General features: G+C 33.0%; 1 protein-coding gene across 1 annotated transcript; it reads right to left on the bottom strand.

Moving 5' to 3' along the window:
* Positions 1-9,583: 9,583 nt before the first annotated feature.
* LOC114393931 (cytokinin riboside 5'-monophosphate phosphoribohydrolase LOG7-like) lies at positions 9,584-14,234 on the bottom strand. Its single transcript, XM_028355441.1, has 7 exons — positions 13,908-14,234; positions 12,733-12,830; positions 11,987-12,017; positions 11,582-11,681; positions 11,352-11,422; positions 10,112-10,255; positions 9,584-9,902 (listed from the first exon to the last, which is right to left on the bottom strand). Exons 1-7 carry the CDS (start codon positions 14,013-14,015, stop codon positions 9,810-9,812), a joined length of 645 nt encoding a protein of 214 aa, XP_028211242.1. The 5' UTR covers positions 14,016-14,234; the 3' UTR covers positions 9,584-9,809.
* Positions 14,235-18,659: the final 4,425 nt, after the last annotated feature.

The following is an 18,659-nucleotide window of genomic DNA, read 5'->3' as shown; positions in this document are numbered from 1 at the left end:
AATGAAGAACAACGTCTAGCTAAAGACAATAAATTAAGCACTTACTGGGAGGCAACCTAGCATTTTTTTTAAAATTTATGTTCTTCAATTATAAAAAAAATAGGATTTTATTCAGGATCTTCACGGACTCTCAGTTCACCTGGGATGTATCCACCACTGATGACCCAGAGGCCTTCATCCAGCAGGTTGCTTGGTCAGGAGTCTAACCTTCTACTGATGGGGGGTGAGCCCTCTAAGGTTAGAGATACCACTAAAACCGGAACTGGGGATGAGACCATATTCCAGATCTGGCAGCTGATTGGGACCCATGGCCAGAATTATGTTGAAGAAAGTAGGATTTTATTTAGCTTTTAGTTTTTAGTTTTTATTTTATTTTTATATTTTTTCTTTCTCAATAATTGCATGATATTTATGAAGTCACTACTACTAAGGCTTTTTCTGAAGGACTTAAACACTTGAAATGTTGCATACCAATTTTTGTGAAAATGTTGGTTCCATGAAAGCAAACGTCAGTTCAAGTAATGGAGTATGAATCACAACAAAGAGAGGAAAATGTTAGTCTGTCTGAAAGAAATCATGGTGCGGTAAGCCAACAACTTTGTTTTGTCCAGGTGAGTTGTGTGAAACTTACTTGTGAGAGAACGTCTATTTTTAATTTCCCGATTTTGCATCATTCTTAGACTATTAGATTAATTACATGAGGTGGAAATGATCAAGGCCCTGTTTCTTCTTATTTTTAGCCACTTAGCCAAAAAGCCAATCTTTGATGATAATTTATCCCTTGCACCATATTTGAGCCAAAAATGATAATCATGTTTTTTGTAAAACCCCTAAGCCTACTTTGATTATCTCCTACCTTGTTTTAAGGTTTAAGAGAGCATAAGGATTTTAGTCGTGATATGCCCCTAATTTGGGGGAGGGTTAAGGTAAAAATTGTCTCAAGAAGGTAAAACAACACATAATAAGACACCCTCAAAAAAGCTTGTAAGCCCAAAGTTTCTTTCCTAAAACAAAAGAAGATAGATCCTTAAAAAAAAAAAAGAATAAGGGTAGAAAATAAATAGGTGTCATAAGTGTTGTTAGAACAATAAATTGAGGCTGAAAAACAAATAAGTCTAGGCTGAATAAGTGGAAGTTTTTCTAGGATAAATGCTCTCTTATAACCCTAATTTTTAAAATCCCAAAAAAACCATAATTTCTTTTATTAGTCAGGCCACATTACAAGCCAATAAAAGTCCTTAGTGATCCATCGAAGTGCAAAATTGGGAACATTAATTGCAGGTCGTAGAACTTTAAACACTCACCCAAGACACTTGTGCGCAAAGAGAAACACTAAAGCCTTGTGAGAAAAAGTGAGGCAAGCTAACCTGATTGATTTCTGCTACTAACCAATTCTATCTCAATGTTTGTTTATGCTTTCAATGCAAGATCATGACAAATGCAAGAAGGTCCAACTAAAGGAATTTGAAAAATTGCAGCTATTGAAAGTGTTGGAGCATTCAGAGCCTGCTCTTATTTTTGTTTTTGCTCGAGGACAAGCAAAGTTTTTAATTTGGGGGATTTTGATAATTGCTAAATATGAATTATTTTTTATGATAAAAATATATTGAAAATATCTTTAAAAATATTTATTTAGTAGTTATTTTTGGCTTAAATATTAGGAATTGATATTTTTCTTATTTATGGCTTACAGATATGAAAAGGAGGGAGTCAAGCCCAAGTCCACTCCAGCAGCTATAAAAAAGGGGTCAAGCCAAAGAGAAAAGACACACCAAATCTCAGAACACTCTAATACACACCTAAAACCTGAGAACTCTCCCTTAGGGAATTATTTCTTCTCTTTCATCATTTTCTATTCCCTTTTTCCATCTCTTCTCCTCCATCAGTTCCTATACCCCTTTTTTAGTGTAAGGCCCCTTATGGCTATGAGAGGCTCAACCCTTAGTTAGGGCCTGGCAGGCCTAAAAATCCAAAAGATGTATTGTACTCTTCATATTTATCAATGCAAACATGTGTTTTCTTTCCTATTATCCTTTTTCTACTTTTAATTTCATGCATTATGCATCCTTGCATTATCTTTGGGGGTTAGTTCCTCAACAAAGGGTAATCCTTAATAAATACACAAAGAAGGTTTTGCATGCATCTATTTTAAGAATTAGTCGCTCGACAGAGGGTTATTTCTAATAGAACTCAAAGGAATGGGTATCTTAGTAAAATCATTTATAGACATAGAGTGATTGCATTTGCCTATGCATCAAAGCAAGCATCTAGAATTAGAACTTCATGCATTTTATCTATTGACTCTTTGCAAAGACATTTGAGAGATAGATAAGTAAAATAGGCTTGTCATCGTGAGACATCAGGGGCAAGTATTCTAATAGATGTGGGTAGAATAAATTCACCTAATTGATAGAGAAAAATAAAAAATAATACATCTTAGGCAAATAAGGCATGCTAGGTCCTAACATTCTCATCCCATTGAATTCCCTTTTATATCTTTTGTCTCTTTTATCTATTATTTCAGTTATTGTTTCTTTTAAACTCATCTTTTCTTTTACCTTATCTCATCTTTTCTCTTATAAATTGGAAATTGTCCAACACAAGTACAAAACAAAGTCCCTGTGGAAATCGACACTCGGACTTCCAAGTCTTTATTACTTGGACATTTGGTACACTTTTCAAATGGTTAACAGAAGGAAAGGGAGTTTGGTGATGATGTTGTGGGAACCCTAAATCTCTTGACCTTTGAATGAGAGCATTAAACATTCCTAGTACATATTGTGCTTCCACACACTCTCTAATGCCTCAACAACAACAGATGGTGTGGCACGATTGGAAGCACAGTTGGGGAAATGATGAGTGGTTCCAAGTATAGGGTCGACCTCGGCCCCTGGCAAAATGATAAAGGCATATTTATTATTGTTCTTAATGATGTCTTCGAGGACCATGTCCAAAGCTGCAAACATGTTTGCTTGTAAAAGTGAGGTAAATAGAAAGTTCTCACTTGTCCTACTAGTGATGGCAGAACGAAATCAGACCTCACTTCTCACTAGGGTGTGAAAAAAAAGTTGGGTTGGGTCGAATCAAATTGTAATCGACCCGACCAAATTTTGTACTCAAACCAGGACGAGAGAAAAAACCTACCACATTTTAAAACCAGTTTAGGTTTGACCCAACTTGTTCTTGCAAAAGAAACTCGGTGACCCAATTTGCATTGCACATTTTCTCTCAAGTCTCATCTCTTGTCTTTCTTGTTTTCTGACTCTCGTGTTTGTGACACTCAATCTAGAACTATGATGCTCAATTTCTCAACTAGTAGTGATGCTCATGCTCTTAATCTCATAATGAGGGAACCCTAATTGTGGATTCACTTCATTTTTGAATCCTAAGTTAGTTTTGTGGTAATGTTTGTGTGATGGATTCAAGCCTCCAATAGAGATTCACCTTTTCTCATGAATTCACGATGGTAATGTTCAGGCATGATAAGCGAGTTTTGTAGAAACTTTTGTATTTTCATTATAATTAAGGCATGATTCTATTCACTTTGAATTTGAATATCTTCTTAACCATCAAACTGTATGTGTTAATTCACTATAATATGTTTTCACTTTAATCAAGGCATGATTGTATTCACTATAATCCCTTTTCTATTGGACTTCCCTTTCCCTTTTTATTGGGTTTGTATTTGAACTATATTCAAGTTTAAGCTCAAAGATTTTCTCTCTGATTCTTATCAAAATTGATGAAACAAGGGTATTCAACCCTCCAAAAGCAAACCCTCACCCTTGCTTGAATTTTAGGTCAGTCATTCACTATTTCTTATCCATAAATATAATCGTGTTTAGTTGTAGGAATCATTTTACAATTATGCTTTCCTTCTTGGTGAATTTAATTAAATTTTACACATAGTCTATTAGAAGCATAAGTGCTATCAGAGTATGTGTAATTATGGAGATGGAAACATTGAATTTTATTGGATGAGCATGACGACATTGAAATGTGGGCCTCTAAAACAGTGCAAGAGATGCTATCGCCTTGCTTTGTAGGGCAAAAAATCTATCCATTTTTGAAAAATTATCAGATCCCAACCCTTTCTCCCAAGCTAAATGTAAACATTATGGTAATCTGATTAGATATAATAATGGTACAAGTGTTATGCTTGCTCATTTAGACAGATGTAAGAGGAAATCAAACAATGTGAGTAAGAAGCAAAAATCATATTCATCCATAATGGCCATTTCTTCTCCTTCCTTCACCATGATTGACCAAGAAGCATGTTGGATTGCACTAGCTAAAATATTTGTGGTATTAGAGCTCTTTTTCCAAATGGTTAAGCATGAAGCCTTCCAGGAATTTCCGAGCATTGTAGCATCCTTTCTTGTTATTGTCTCATGCACTACCTTGGCACAATATGTCCTTAAACTTTGGAGTAGTGAAAAAGTAAAGTTGAATAACTTTTTTTCCCAACTTTGTCATAAGATTTTCCTCACTACAAACACATGGACTTCATCACAAAATTTGACATGTATGAGTTTGACAACATATTTCATTGACAATGACTAGAAGTTGCAAAAGAAAGTGATAAATTTTTGTCAAGTTTCATGTCACACAAGGAAGAATTTGGCTAAGGCGATTGAGGATGGCTTAAGTTGTTGGGGGCTAACTCATGTTGTTTCATTGATAGTTGATAATGCCACGTCAAATGATAAAGAAACCAAATATCTATGAAAGAGACTAATGTCTTGGAATTGTCTGGCTTTGAATGAAGATCATATTCACATGTGTTGTTGTGCACACATTATTAATTATCATGCAAGAAGGTTTCAAAAAGGATATTGACAAAATTTGTAAAATTTGTGTTGTAGTCAAATATGTAAGATCCTCCCCTTTCTAGATTGGCTACATTCAAGGAATGTGTTGCATATGAAAACATTGAATATAAGGACCTTGTTTGCTTAGACGTAGAAACCAGAAGGAATTCTACATACTTGATGTTGGAAGTTGTGTTAAAGCATCAATATGCATTTGTAGAGTTTGAACTAATAGATAAATAGTTCATGGGTATGGCTCTTACATATAGTAATTGGGAATTTTTGCATTCAATCTTGTCATTCTTGAAGATTTTCTATGATGTCATTTTATGCATTTTTGATTCAGCTTATGTGACTAGCACTATATATATGTTTGAGCCCTTTATTATTGGATTGAGAATCAAGCAAATGTCTACTTACAAGGATGTGAATTGAGTGTGAGATTGATGGCTAACATAATGAAGAAGACATGTGATAAGTATTGGGGCAATATGGATAGTCTAAGCATGGTATTAATGATCGCTCATGTTGCATCCGACATACAAATTAAAATTCATGAATTGGCTTAGTGCTAAAAGTTTTGATGGTGAAGGGGGCGAAATGACATGTAAGTTGAACAAAAAAGTTGAATCTAGCTTAAGATCACTTTTCGAAGAGTATAGTGGTGGTGGAAATGAGTTTGAAGCTATTTTTTGGATCTACTGGATCTAGCGAATCTGAATTCGATAAATACCTGGATGAAACTAGAGAAAGTCAAGTGAATTTGGATGTTTTAACTTGGTGGAAGCTAAACTAAGGTTGATTCTCATCTCTTGCAATCATGGCAAGAGATGTGCTTGTTATACCTGTCTTTATTATGGCATTTAAGTCTTCCTTTAGTACCGAAAGAAGAGTATCATTGCTCTCTTAATCCCCAAATGGTGGAAGCGCTTGTTTGTACACAAGATTGGATCAAAAGAACACCACCACCATTGCCTTCAAATGAAAATGAGGAATTTTGGAGTTTGGGAGAATTGAAGAAGGTAAAAAGATTGTTTAATGTACTTATTATAAATATGAATGAGAACTAAAAAGTTGTTTTCTTCATGTTGCAGAACTTCTTCCTTCAATGGCAGCATTGGATGTTAATTATTCAGGCTCCTTGACCTTTACACTTGATGATGAATGAAGATTAAGGAATGAAGAACACTGTTTTTTAATTTCTTTTAGCTATTAGGATCTTAATTTGGACCTTGTAATTCTTGTTTAAGATCTTTGTTTGGAACTTGATTAGAACCTTGTAATGCTTGTGTTGATTCATGTTTATGGGTTGATGCATTATTAGCAATTTGCCACATGTATGGCTTAACAAAATTGTATTTTACATATTTCTGTGTTGATGGTTTGTGCCATTCGCCATTAGTTTCACTAATATTTTCTTGGCTATTTGTTTTAGGAACTCTAGGCATAATTGGGTATGTTTTGACTTCCGAGTTCTAATGTTGAGTGTTGTTTTGCTGGTGCTTCATTAAAGTTTTATAGGAAACAAGGAAATTAAGGGCTTATCACACATTTTTCTATTTCTACATTTAACACTTCAAGTAAGTCCAATCTCTTTTTTGTATTTCAGCTATATTCAGGTTTAATTAATTGGTGTTGGTAATTTGAATATTAGTGTATCTGAATCTTATTAATTGCTTTCTATTCAGTTTTGGAACTAGTTTATATTGCTCTTATTTTGTAGTAGTGAGATGGTATTTAGTTAGAAATTGGTAACTTTAGTAGATTTGAACATGTAAAGGACAACTTATGTTTTATATGTAATTGTGTACCTTTTGATTTTCCTTGCAAGATGTTTAGATTCTATGGGAATATAATAGAATGAATACTTTTAGAATTTTAGTTAATTTTAAATTGTAGAAATCTGTTATAAGTGAATTACAAATTGGAAGTTATCTTTATCTTTAGAATCATTGTTTTTCTTTGAATCTGAGTTAAGCCAATCCTTTTTTGGCAGTAACTTAAAGGAAAGTGATACGGTACATTGCCCTTTACACGGGTAGTTGATGTGGAAAACTAATGGTAGGACTGCTTTCAGAGCTTAGAAATTCTCTGTCCCAAACAGAAATTGTTAACCACACTCGCTTCCAATACACCTCTCTTCCTTCCTTTGACACTTTTTATTCTTTCCGTTCTTTTCTTTCTCAACTTGTTTTCTTCTTTGGATATTAAGATACAAGAATGCAACAACATTGTTTTACTACCATCAAACCATCCTAGGTAGGACTGCTTTTTGAGGTTAAGAGATTTTTTGTCCCAAACAGAAATCGTTAACCACACTCACTTCTAATACACCTCTCTTCCTCCCTTTGACACTTTTTAATCTTCCTTTTCTTTTCTTTCTCAACTTGTTTTCTTCTTTGGATATTAAGATACAAGAATGCAACAACATTGGCTAGAACTTGTTCTTGTCATTTTAGTTTCCATGTTTCTTAATTATAACTTTTTGGAAGTTTGACATGTTATATCATATGGTTTTGATTCATGTCAGCTTTGTTAATTGTTATAACAACAAAGAATTTGAATTTGTATGATTTGTTTAGATACTAAGTCCTTTCCCTTGAATACCATGCAAAATAGAAACATTGTGGCTGAATATTGGCGTCCCTTGCTAGTTTGTGTTAGTTTCTGCTTAATTTCTTGCAATTTAATGGTTCAATTTTTTTTATCGAATTTGTATCCAAAGAGAAAATGGAAGACAAACTTTTACTTGATGGCGCTTGGAAGCTATAAGTAAATTAAAGGTCCCAATATGACTAAACTCCTTTTTTAAAATCAATTTTAAGAAGAAAAAAACAGTTTGAAAATCATTTTACTTCTTAAAATCGATTAAAACTAATTCAAAATCAAGAAATAATTCTTTAAAGTCAGATCAGTTTCATATCAATTTACCAAATCAATTCTCATCGTGTTAAAACCGAACTAGTTAAACACAAGTTTGGTTTGATTTTTTTTCCCCTAAAATCGGTTTTTGTCCAGGCCTACTTCTCACTTCTCCAACCATGGTCAAGTAGATAGCAATGTCATCAAGATATTTGTCTTAGGTCCGTTAAGAATGAAAATATAAATGTACATTACAATAAAATAGTTATGTTATGTTTTAATATTTTAATAATTAATAGGTAAGAGAAATAAATAATTAAAAATGAAATTGAAAAGTATATGACTATGGATTACAACAAACACACTCACGCATATGCACATATTAGAAACACTTTAATTATAAAATATTAAAATAATTTTATAGTCTAGAAATATAAAAAATTAATATTAAATTCATAATTAATATTATTGTATTTAAAAAAAAAATTGGCCTTAGGCCCCAGATACCTAGATACGGCTATATAAGATACTGATCTTTCATTATGGAAATAAGAAATAAGATAAATATGAAGGTTTTCTATTTCTAAAAATGAACCAATTTAAAAGGTGATACTGTTAAACTCATTTTCTTAGAAATCCTTTAGGATACCTCGGTCGAAATAAACACCTTCCTAATTTTTTTTGTAATATATTACATGTGTGACAACTGCGTACAAGAATTGATGAATTCAAAAGGTGAATTATAGTGTCAATATACAAATTTCACCTAGTCTAGACATATCAACTATTTCCATCCATTCTTTTTGGAACACTAATTAATTACAGTGAACATTCTCATGCGTCTAAATTAACCATGTCGTGATATGTTGCGCCAACTCTTATAGATTAGCTTACAAAACACTAAACATGTAATAATCTCACCCTAAGAAAACAGGTTCAGTGGTTTCCATTTTCAATGGTTAGTGAGTAGAAGACAGCCTATGACATTTGTTGCCGCAACTAGGGAACTATAATCATGTGGTCATTTTGATGCACGTGACAACACTTTGTGCAATGAGACATCTAATCTAATCTGGTATGTAACTATTAATCCCTTATGAAAATTATTGTGCTTTCTAATTATTTATAATTTGGGACTAATATCATCGTGCCAGTACTAGCACCTTCCCCCCCAAGAATATCGGTATAATGCTTGTAAACAGCAGTGCAATATATAACACAATGATGATTAAGAGAGCATTAATCAAACATTAAAGAAATCATAAATCTGAATTCAAAAGCAATAATAATTGAGTTATCTCATTATTTGGAGCTAGATGACGCTGTTTCTTCGCTAATAAAAATTCTCCTATTTTAAATAACAATTATTAAAGTGTTGTCCTTGAAGGGTTCTAATACTCTTTCTGATTTCGGATATATAAGGAAAAACAATATTTCAAACTAATTAAAGATTATAATAAACTTCACTCAATTTTTTTATTTTATTAAAAATAAACTTTATTTCTTAAATTTTCTGTTATATTAATTGATGAAAGATTTTAATTTAGTGAACACTTATTTTAAATAAGAATACTCTTTCTCCATTTTAAAAGTCCCAAGTTTTTTTCATTTTTAAAAGTCATGAGATGCAAATCCCGAGAACTAAAGTTGTTAAAATAAAATTTGAATTACATAAAAGATATTTTACAGATAATTTTATTAAATATGATAGACTTTATTAAGATCTGCTCATGTTTTGAATCATCACATGTTTATATTTATATATATATATATATATTATAATAAAAATCCGGATTAGTCAAAATTAATCCGGAGAGTTTGTTGGAAAAAGAAAGAAAAAAAGAGAAGCCATAAAAGAGAGGGGTGAGGGGGAAGAAAAGGCCATGATCAGTAACATAACTTCCATTGATGATTTTCCATATTTTTTAAACTACCCTCATTCCCTGTATAGTAGGGGCATCAACATAAATTGGAAAAACAAAAAAAAGGGATGGTGTATGGTCCTACGATTCCTATGCCCATATATATTGACTATTTTTATGTACCCAAAATACATTTAAAACAACAAAATGATCCATAGAAGACCCCAAAACTATGGTGTTCATTCATCAATCACCCACTAAGCGCATAGATCGGTCACATGGCAACTTCTGATTCAGGCACCACATAATTTAGCCTGTCTTCCCACACCAACTTGGATACAACTTCATCTCTCTCAGGTACATGTTCCTGCTTCACAAAACATTAAAATGATTATTGTTATTGCCTCTCCAACATGCCCACTTGATTTTAGCAACTTTATTTAGCCATTATTAGTATCTTAATTTCTTAATTAATTCTTAAACATATGATTTAATCATATTAATTTTATGAATCATGAACCATAAAACCTCAATTGTTCACTAAAGTGAGGTAAAAATTTAAAATGTTACACGCACCTCTAGCTCTCTAACCAAATCTTTGGCTGTGGGTGCTGACACGATAATGCGACGTGCTTTTGGTGAAATAAAGCCTTCATCAACGGCCTTGTCAATGAAAGACAACAAGGAATTGTAAAATCCTTCCACATTCAATAGGCCCACCTGCACCACAAAAAATTGGGACAACCAAACACCGTGTTATAATTAATAGTAGTAGCTACATCTGTATTATGTATGCAATTTTCCACTAGTCTTCCATTGACCACATTTAACTTTAATTTTGATGTTGTGTCGTTTCCCTCAATCATTTTCTATGCTTATTGATCATGGCATCATATCTTTCTCCCATTCAAACGGAGAACCATCAAATAATGTAACGTGACAACGATTAACTATAACAAAATCTCAGATATCTTCTCATGTGAATGTGTGAATTAAATACACATGTGTTTGTTCCATTACGAAGCTTCCTTGTGTTGTCCCATTCGGATAAAAAAAATTGTGGGAAGTATAAACTTAAGCAGGCTAGTTAACTAAAAACGCGTATCTAATCCAATTAAGCAACATTACAATTGATGATACGTAGAATTACGACATTAAAATATGGAGGTAGTGAATGAATACGCAATATCATGCGTCATGTATGTAGAAGCAAAGTTGCTTAAGGCAGGTATTAAAACAATTAACAGGGCAAATAATATGAGATTTGACTTCTTGATATTTTATAACTATATAACAGAAATACGATTCCAGAGAGATCATAAGAGGCAAGTGAAGCTTTTTTTATTATTAATTTTAAAAGCTATAGTTTGTAATACAATATTATATTCCATTCCCACCTTTCGGCATTTCTAGGTCACTTATTCGTGTTTACATTTCAACTAATCTATAGTTTATTTAATTAATTTCCAAACTTATATACCAAAATAAAAATGTTTAGTGTACAAATTTATCTCACTCGATTATAATATTTTTTAACATTTGAACTAATAACTTAATATAGTTTCCCTTTTATCCTATCTTATCAATTTTAAAAGATTTATGTCTAATTTGGCAGAACATAACATTTATAAACATTTTTCTACAATAATACCATCTGAAAACAGATGCCAACAAAGAACTTGGTCAATGAAGTTCCTAACTAACGTCACTAGTATCTCCCTTTGAATAGAACAACAAAGAGCAACTACTAGTACGTCATATAATTTGTCGAATCACATAATTATAAAAATGAGGATTATTAATAAGTAGTTCTTACCGGTTTGCTGTGGATCCCAAGCTGAGCCCATGTAATGATTTCAAGCAGTTCTTCGAGTGTTCCATATCCCCCTAATGTTTGATAACAACAAGACATGAGTAACAGCACCATGTATGAATGTTATTTATTACTTAAAAGACCAATAAAACCCCACTTCACATGACTATGTCGCTCGTTTCTTTCAGTTTTTGTCTTTGTGTCACAATATAGTTATTAGTTATAAACCATACCAGGAAGGGCAATGAATGCATCAGCTTGACGAGCCATCTCAGCTTTTCTTTGATGCATATCGGATACTGCTCTCACTTCCCCAATAGGATCACCAGTTATCTGCATTTCCAACATACACATTAATATACGCATAAAAAGTATAAAAAAAATACACATGAAGAGTCATTGACCACTAGTATTTTAAAGTCCAGTTTAATTTCTACGTACCATTTGTGTAAAATAAAATTACACTATCAACCAATAAGTCATAAAATGTGTGATTTTCAAGATAATTATTGTGAAAATCAATAAAGTAGTATATACAACAATTTGTCATTGGATGAAAGTGTAATTTTACACTATTTTCTCTTTTTATTCTAACAAGATTGTTTGTGTCATAGTAGCAAGAGACAGCAGTGATTTACCTCTCTTGGCATGAGGCTTTTTGGGATAACGCTGCACAAAAACAAGTCAATGATGCACATCATCAGTCAAAAGATAGAAGAGGAAATATTTTAAACAAAAAATGATTATTACAATAAACAAAGAACAAAAAGAAACCAAAGACCAATTTGAATTCCCCTTAATCATAAAATGCACTTTAAGCATGTATTGAGATTGCATGCAAGGGGAAAGAGTAAAATAAAAATTTAAAACCAATGGTGGCTCCAATTCCAGAGCAAAAACTTTTCTACCCTCCCTTTCCGTAAAAGGGCCAAAAGGCATTGAACTTTTATCCAACAGAGCAAAGCTGCTTCAAAAGGCTTCTAACCATAGGTAAAGGTTAACACCTTTTCCCCCTTCACCCTAATGGAACATAAAGCCATAATATTAACCATCACACACAGGGAACTTATATTTTATTTAAGTCCAAAATGCTTCCTTTTACCCTACATTTGGAAGCTTTAATCAAAGGGGCTAAAAAAATGTCCCACGTTGCCAGTTTTTTATCCAATGATGTCCTTTACATGAACTCATTTCTTAGGAAATAGGGAAACACGCATGGGTCAGTATGTAAACAGAATAAGGATACAACATTATAACCCACTTTGTAGTAGCAATCACTAAAATGATTAAGTTGGTCTATAACATAAAAACGTAGAGATAGACATATATATATATATATATATATATATATATATATAGAGAGAGAGAGAGAGAGAGAACAAACCCCAGAACATGGCGCCCACCATCATGAACTGCCTGAGAAACTAGACCCATCAAGCCCACGCTACCACCTCCATAGACCAAATCAATTCTTCTCTCAACCTTCAAAAAAAACACATTGAAGACCAAACCGATTAGACACGTGTCATGCACTAATCATCATCATGGTAAGAAACCAAACATGCTAAGTAATTGGACACACACAAGATAAAATAAAATAATGTTTTTATTTTATTTTATTATAGTATTGGATTAGTGGTCAATGGTAAAGTTTGGTCACAGGGAAAAATCATTTTAAGGATGCAAATAAAAATAACCCCTCGACCACAGGGAAAAATCATGGAGGTGAAGCTTGTGGGGAATGCCAAAGGTTAAGAGCACGCTTCATAGTGTAATGATACCAAAATTGCACGTTCGTTACCCTTGAAACGCGCATAGAACATTTTTTTTCTCTTTTTTTTTTTCTTCAGTTGGAAAATTATTGAGAGAAAAAAAATAAACATGTTAGAGGCAAAAACATAGATCATGCAAGAAGGCTGCTCAACTGACAGCAGGTTCCAGCCTTGCAATCTTCTCTTTCATGACAAACTCTTAACCTAAACCATTCTCATTCCTCAAAGATCATAACCTAGCTAGCGTTGAGTCTTGAGATATTATTTGTTAGGTAAGAAAATTAAAAAAAACAAGGAAAAAAAAAACAACTACCATACAGCTTATAAAGGGGAAGAGGTTTAAAATGGAGAAAAAAATGAGAAGTTACAAGGAAGGAGGAGAAAGTGCCGCAGAGTTTGAAGAAGAAATAACTTAAAAGACCCTTAAATGAAGCAAGTTCATGGAACATAAATTTGTGAAAGTAATAGCTAATAGGACAAAGAAAAATAATGCAAAAGGGTACTCAGAACCATGTAGATGCAGATTTAATTTAAGCCGTGCTTTTAGGTTTAAACTTTTTTATTAATTTTTTTACCGCCTCCAACTATAGACCATATGAACATAAAGGAGAGAAAGAATGCAGGATTTGACAAAAACATACAAGTGGGTGTCTTTTTCATCTGAAAAGGGCCTCTTATAAAGAAGAAGAAGAAGATTAACTGAACTTCATGAAAGTGATATTGTTATTCAACGCTAGAAAAGTAATAGTTTTTTTAACTGGAAGTGTGGAAGTTAAATAATTATTACCATCTCCTTGCCAAGTTCCACAGCAGCTTCTTGGTAACTGGCTTTGTTACCAGAACTGCTTCCACAGTACACACAAATCCTCTTGAACTTGGATTTGGTCTCTTCCATTTGGGTGTGATGTGCAGTTCTCTAACTCTAAGCAAAACAAAAGGGGTTGGGAATATGAGAGGAACGAGAGAACAAAAGAGAGTGACTATTTGTTAGTGCATAAGTGAATGGGTGTGTGTGTGTGATGTATATATATATAAAGTCTGGCCCCTTTCGTCAATTGGAATTTTTTAAATGACAAGAATGCTTTTCTGAGTTTTCTCCCTTTTGGTCTTTTCCGAGTTAAAGAGAGTTCGGCTTGTTTTTTCCGCGTTGAGTCATTGACCAAAGCGGAAAAAGCGAAACGAAATACTGTATTATCATTTTCCTCCAACATATTTTGCGATTTATTATTATAGGCTGAAATAATTTGATTCTTCACGGTTTTGTATTTTTTTAGTCATTTATGATTTAAAATTTTAACTTTTGTCTTTTATGTTTGTGAATAATCTAAAATCAATGGTTATTTCATAAATTAAATTAAATGATGATGTATCTTTAATTTTATTATTATTTATATTAAGTTTTTTATTATTCATTTTCTAACGTTAAAAATTATTTATCAAAAACATTTAATAAGTATTAAATAATTTAATTTGAATATGGGGAATAACAATTTTTTGATTTTTTTATTGTCAAAAATTGTTTAATACTTATTAAAAACTTCAGACAAAAAATTTTCTAACGATTTAACCAATAGAATACTTGTTATAATATTAACAATATATATAACTTAAGTATAAAATTTATAAATTTATTAAATATCAAATCATACGATTCAACTAATGATCCACTGATTGATCCAATAATTCAATATCATGGTCAAATCAATTACTAATATATTTTGATAACATTAATTTGATGTGATACTATCGATAGGGAACCTAACAAAATTTACAATCAAAATTCATGGTAAAAGTAGGATAGTCAAAATTTAAAATGTAGCTCATGGAAGAACTCCTTATTAACATCATAAATAGAGTTAGACACGAGAATAAGTCACCTCATTTAAGCTTACATCCGCAAAACTCATCTTGTGAAGTCTACAATTTAAATGGGTTCTATTTTAGCGAGTTTGCAACTTCATTGTTTAAACCACAAGCTAAATGGAGAACTTTTTTTGAATAATTGTTAATGGTTTGGCAAGTGCACAAAATGTCCAAGTAATAAAAATTCAGAAGTCTGAGTGTCAAATTCCATAGGACTTTGTTTTGTACTTGTATTGTATAATTTCCAATTTTTAATAGAAGAAACAAAGAGAGATAAATGATAAATAAAGGGAACAGGAATTAATAGCAGATAGTTGTAGAAAAAGAAAATAATATGAAGCAAAATAATCAATAGAGAATTCAATGGGATGAGAATGTTATGACCTAGCATGCCTTGTTTGCCTAAGATGTATAGTTTTTAGATTTTTCTTTATCAATCAGGTAAATTTATCCTACCCACATCTATTTGATTACTTGCCCCTGATGTCTCATGATGACAAACCTATTTTACCTATCTATCTCTCAAATGCCTTTGAACATATTCAACAGATAAAATGCATAAAGCTTTCATTCTAGATGCGTGCTTTGATGCATGGGCATAATGCAATCATTCTATGTCTAGCAGTGATTTTATTATGATATATTTTCCTTTTAGTTCTATTAGAAGTTATCCTTTGTCGAGCGTCTAACCCTTAAAATTGATGCATGCATACCTTCATTATATTCTTATTAGGGATTACCCTCTATCGAGCATCTAACTCCTTAAACAATGTAAAGATGAGTAATACATAAAATTGAAATAGGAAAAGATAATAGGATAGAAAATACCTATTGCATTGATAAATATGAAGTACATCATACATCTCTTGGCTTTTTCGGCCTGTCAGGCCTTAACTAAGGGTTTAGCCTCTCATGGCCATGAGAGCCTTACACTGAGATAGGGGTATAAGAACTGGTGGAGGAGAAGGGATGGAAGAAGGGAATAGAGAAAATCATGAGAGAGAAGAGAGAATTCCCTAAGGAAGACTTCTGAGGCTTTAGGTGTGTATTAGAGTGCTCTGAGACTCGGTGTGTCCTTTCCCTTTGGCTTAACTCTCTTTTTATAGTTGTTGGAGTGGACTTGGTCCTGCGTACTCACACTTTGCTTGTTAAGCACAAGTGCCTATTTTCGTGCTTAGTGCGCTCTGCTCACTGAACGCAGGTACCAGTTTTTGTGCTTAGCGGGCGCTGAGCGCTTCTTGGGCTCGGCCTGATGCTAAAATCTTCATCTTTTTTCATATTTTCTACATCTTTTTACTTTTAATCCCTCCAATTTTTATATCTGCAAGCCGTAAACAGAAGAACATCAATTCCTAACAATTAAGTATGAATAACTGCTAAATAATTATTTTTAAAGATATTTTAACTATTTTCATAAAAAAAACAACTCTTATTTAGCAGTTATCAATAGTCCTTGATCTTAAAAGCCATTGCATCCTTTTTGCTTTTAGATTTGTGCGTGAAACGAAGGATTGCTTAAGTTATATTGGTGTTATCACTTATCAATGTTACCCCTAATTATTTAAAAAAAAAAGTTATTTTATAGTAAACCAACGAAACCCATTAAAAAAAGATTAAAATTATTATTTTTTTAAATGTTATGATAAAACCTTGCTTCAATGGTGACCTAGTGAATTAGTCGGCTCATCGATTCAAGCAAGATTATTTGATGGTCATGTAAATTAAACGCTAACATCCATGTAAAGCGATAAATTTCAATTATTATGTAGTAACCAATTTTTAAGTCAAAGTAGGTTAGTACAAATGGTTAAAGATTTCATACAAACTCTCATATTTTAGTTGAGTAGCTACAACTCAGCCTTGCATTCTTATGTTACTTTTTTTGGATCTCACAATACTAAAATACAAGAAACATACTAAAAGCAGGAATGATTTGGTTGTTTAAGGTAGCCAGATAGTTAGACTTGAAAAGGATAATACAATTGTCGATGATTGCCTATAAGTTGCTCGACCTCTATCCCCTGTGAGAGACACAACACAAAGAGTGGGCACATCTAATGGAAACCTGCCAAACATCTAGGTTGACCCACCAGAAAGCCCCAATGCAACTCAGGGCACTTCTAGCAAGAAGGTTGTTGGACCTAGCAATGCCAAAGCTGGAAAAAACCAATCTAAGGCAGGCAAATACAAACAATCCTCATAAAGGCCCTCTACTAGAATGTAAGAGGGATTGTCAATCTAGACTCTAGATTGGTAGTCAAAAAGCTTTGTGAGGAAAATAAACCCGACTTCCTGCTTATTTCTTAACCTATGATGAATATTGATCTCTTTCCAACTTCCTTTTGGACAAACATTTATATGAAAGTCTTCTTAGTCAATGAAAGGCCAAGGCACCTAACCTATGGTGTTAATGTACTGATATTCTAGACCCGCAAGTGATTGTAGTTACAGAGCAACAACTAGCTTTCAACATCACCAATAATATGCAACAATTTTTTTCTCCATGATTTATGCCTCGATTTCCTTCAAGAGTAGAAGAAATCTTTGGAGGGATCTTACTCACCTTTTGCAACAACACCAAGGCCATTGGTGCTTTCTTGGTGACTTCAACTAATCCTTGGATCCCACGAGAAAAAATGAGGGAGGTTGCTTAGGCACCCAACTTGTAAGGAGTTCAAGGCTTGGACTAACACCAATAACTTTTATATCCCCACTAGAGATGTTGGTTTCATATGGTCTAACAATAAAACATGATCTACCTCCATTGATCTCATATTTGACCCTGCAATGTGCAATGACGATTATTTCCTTGCTTGGAGGTCGGTCTCTTATGCCACCCTTGTCAAATCTAAATTGGATCACCTGCCCATCTTACTTACTCTTCAGAATGTTAAGAATAATAGTCTTAAGACCTTTGGATTCCTAAATATGTGGGCCTTTCACCTTGATTGTGATTGTATTGTCAAAAAACTATAGTCCTCCAATGTGTTGTGTTGCCCCATGTTTGTGTTAGCCTAAAAATTGAGACTGCTAAAGAAGGCCCTAAAAGTCTAGAATCTTAACACCTTTGGCTATGGTGCAATAATGGTCAAAGATGTTATGCAAGAGTTGGAAGATGACCTCTGGAAATAAAAATCTAGGGTGGCTTGGCACACTAATGAAGACCGCAACAAATCTTTTTTCCATAAGGTTACTAAGATAAGGCTCACTTTGAAAAACATCTTTATGCTAAAGCATGGTGGTAAGATTTTACTGGACACCGCAACCATTGAATAACATGTTCTAGACTTCTACACTGCTTTTTACATTGTTGATAATAACACCCATGACAATGATTTGGTTTAGAGAGTCACCCTTCATCTAATCACAACCAAAGACAACTCTTCTCTGACTAATCTTCCTTCCTTAGAGTAATTGAAAAGTTCAGTGTTTGAAATAAATGGAAATAGGGCCCCTGGACCCAATGACTTTTGTGGGTTTTTTATCAGAGGTTTTGGTCTGTTATCTGAAATCAGAGGTTTTGGTCTATTATCTGAAAGGACGTTTTGGAAGCCACTTTAGAGTTCTTTAGAAAGGGATGGATATTGCCATATTTAAATTCTGATGTCATTTTTCTTATTCCTAAGTTGCTGAATGTTGATAGAATTGAAAATTACATGTCTATCGCCTTGGTGAA

Source organism: Glycine soja, chromosome 2, assembly GCF_004193775.1.
Source record: "Glycine soja cultivar W05 chromosome 2, ASM419377v2, whole genome shotgun sequence".
NCBI lineage: Eukaryota > Viridiplantae > Streptophyta > Magnoliopsida > Fabales > Fabaceae > Glycine > Glycine soja.
The sequence above is the reverse complement of the archived record's forward strand: the minus strand, read 5'-3'. Positions and strand labels throughout refer to the sequence as shown.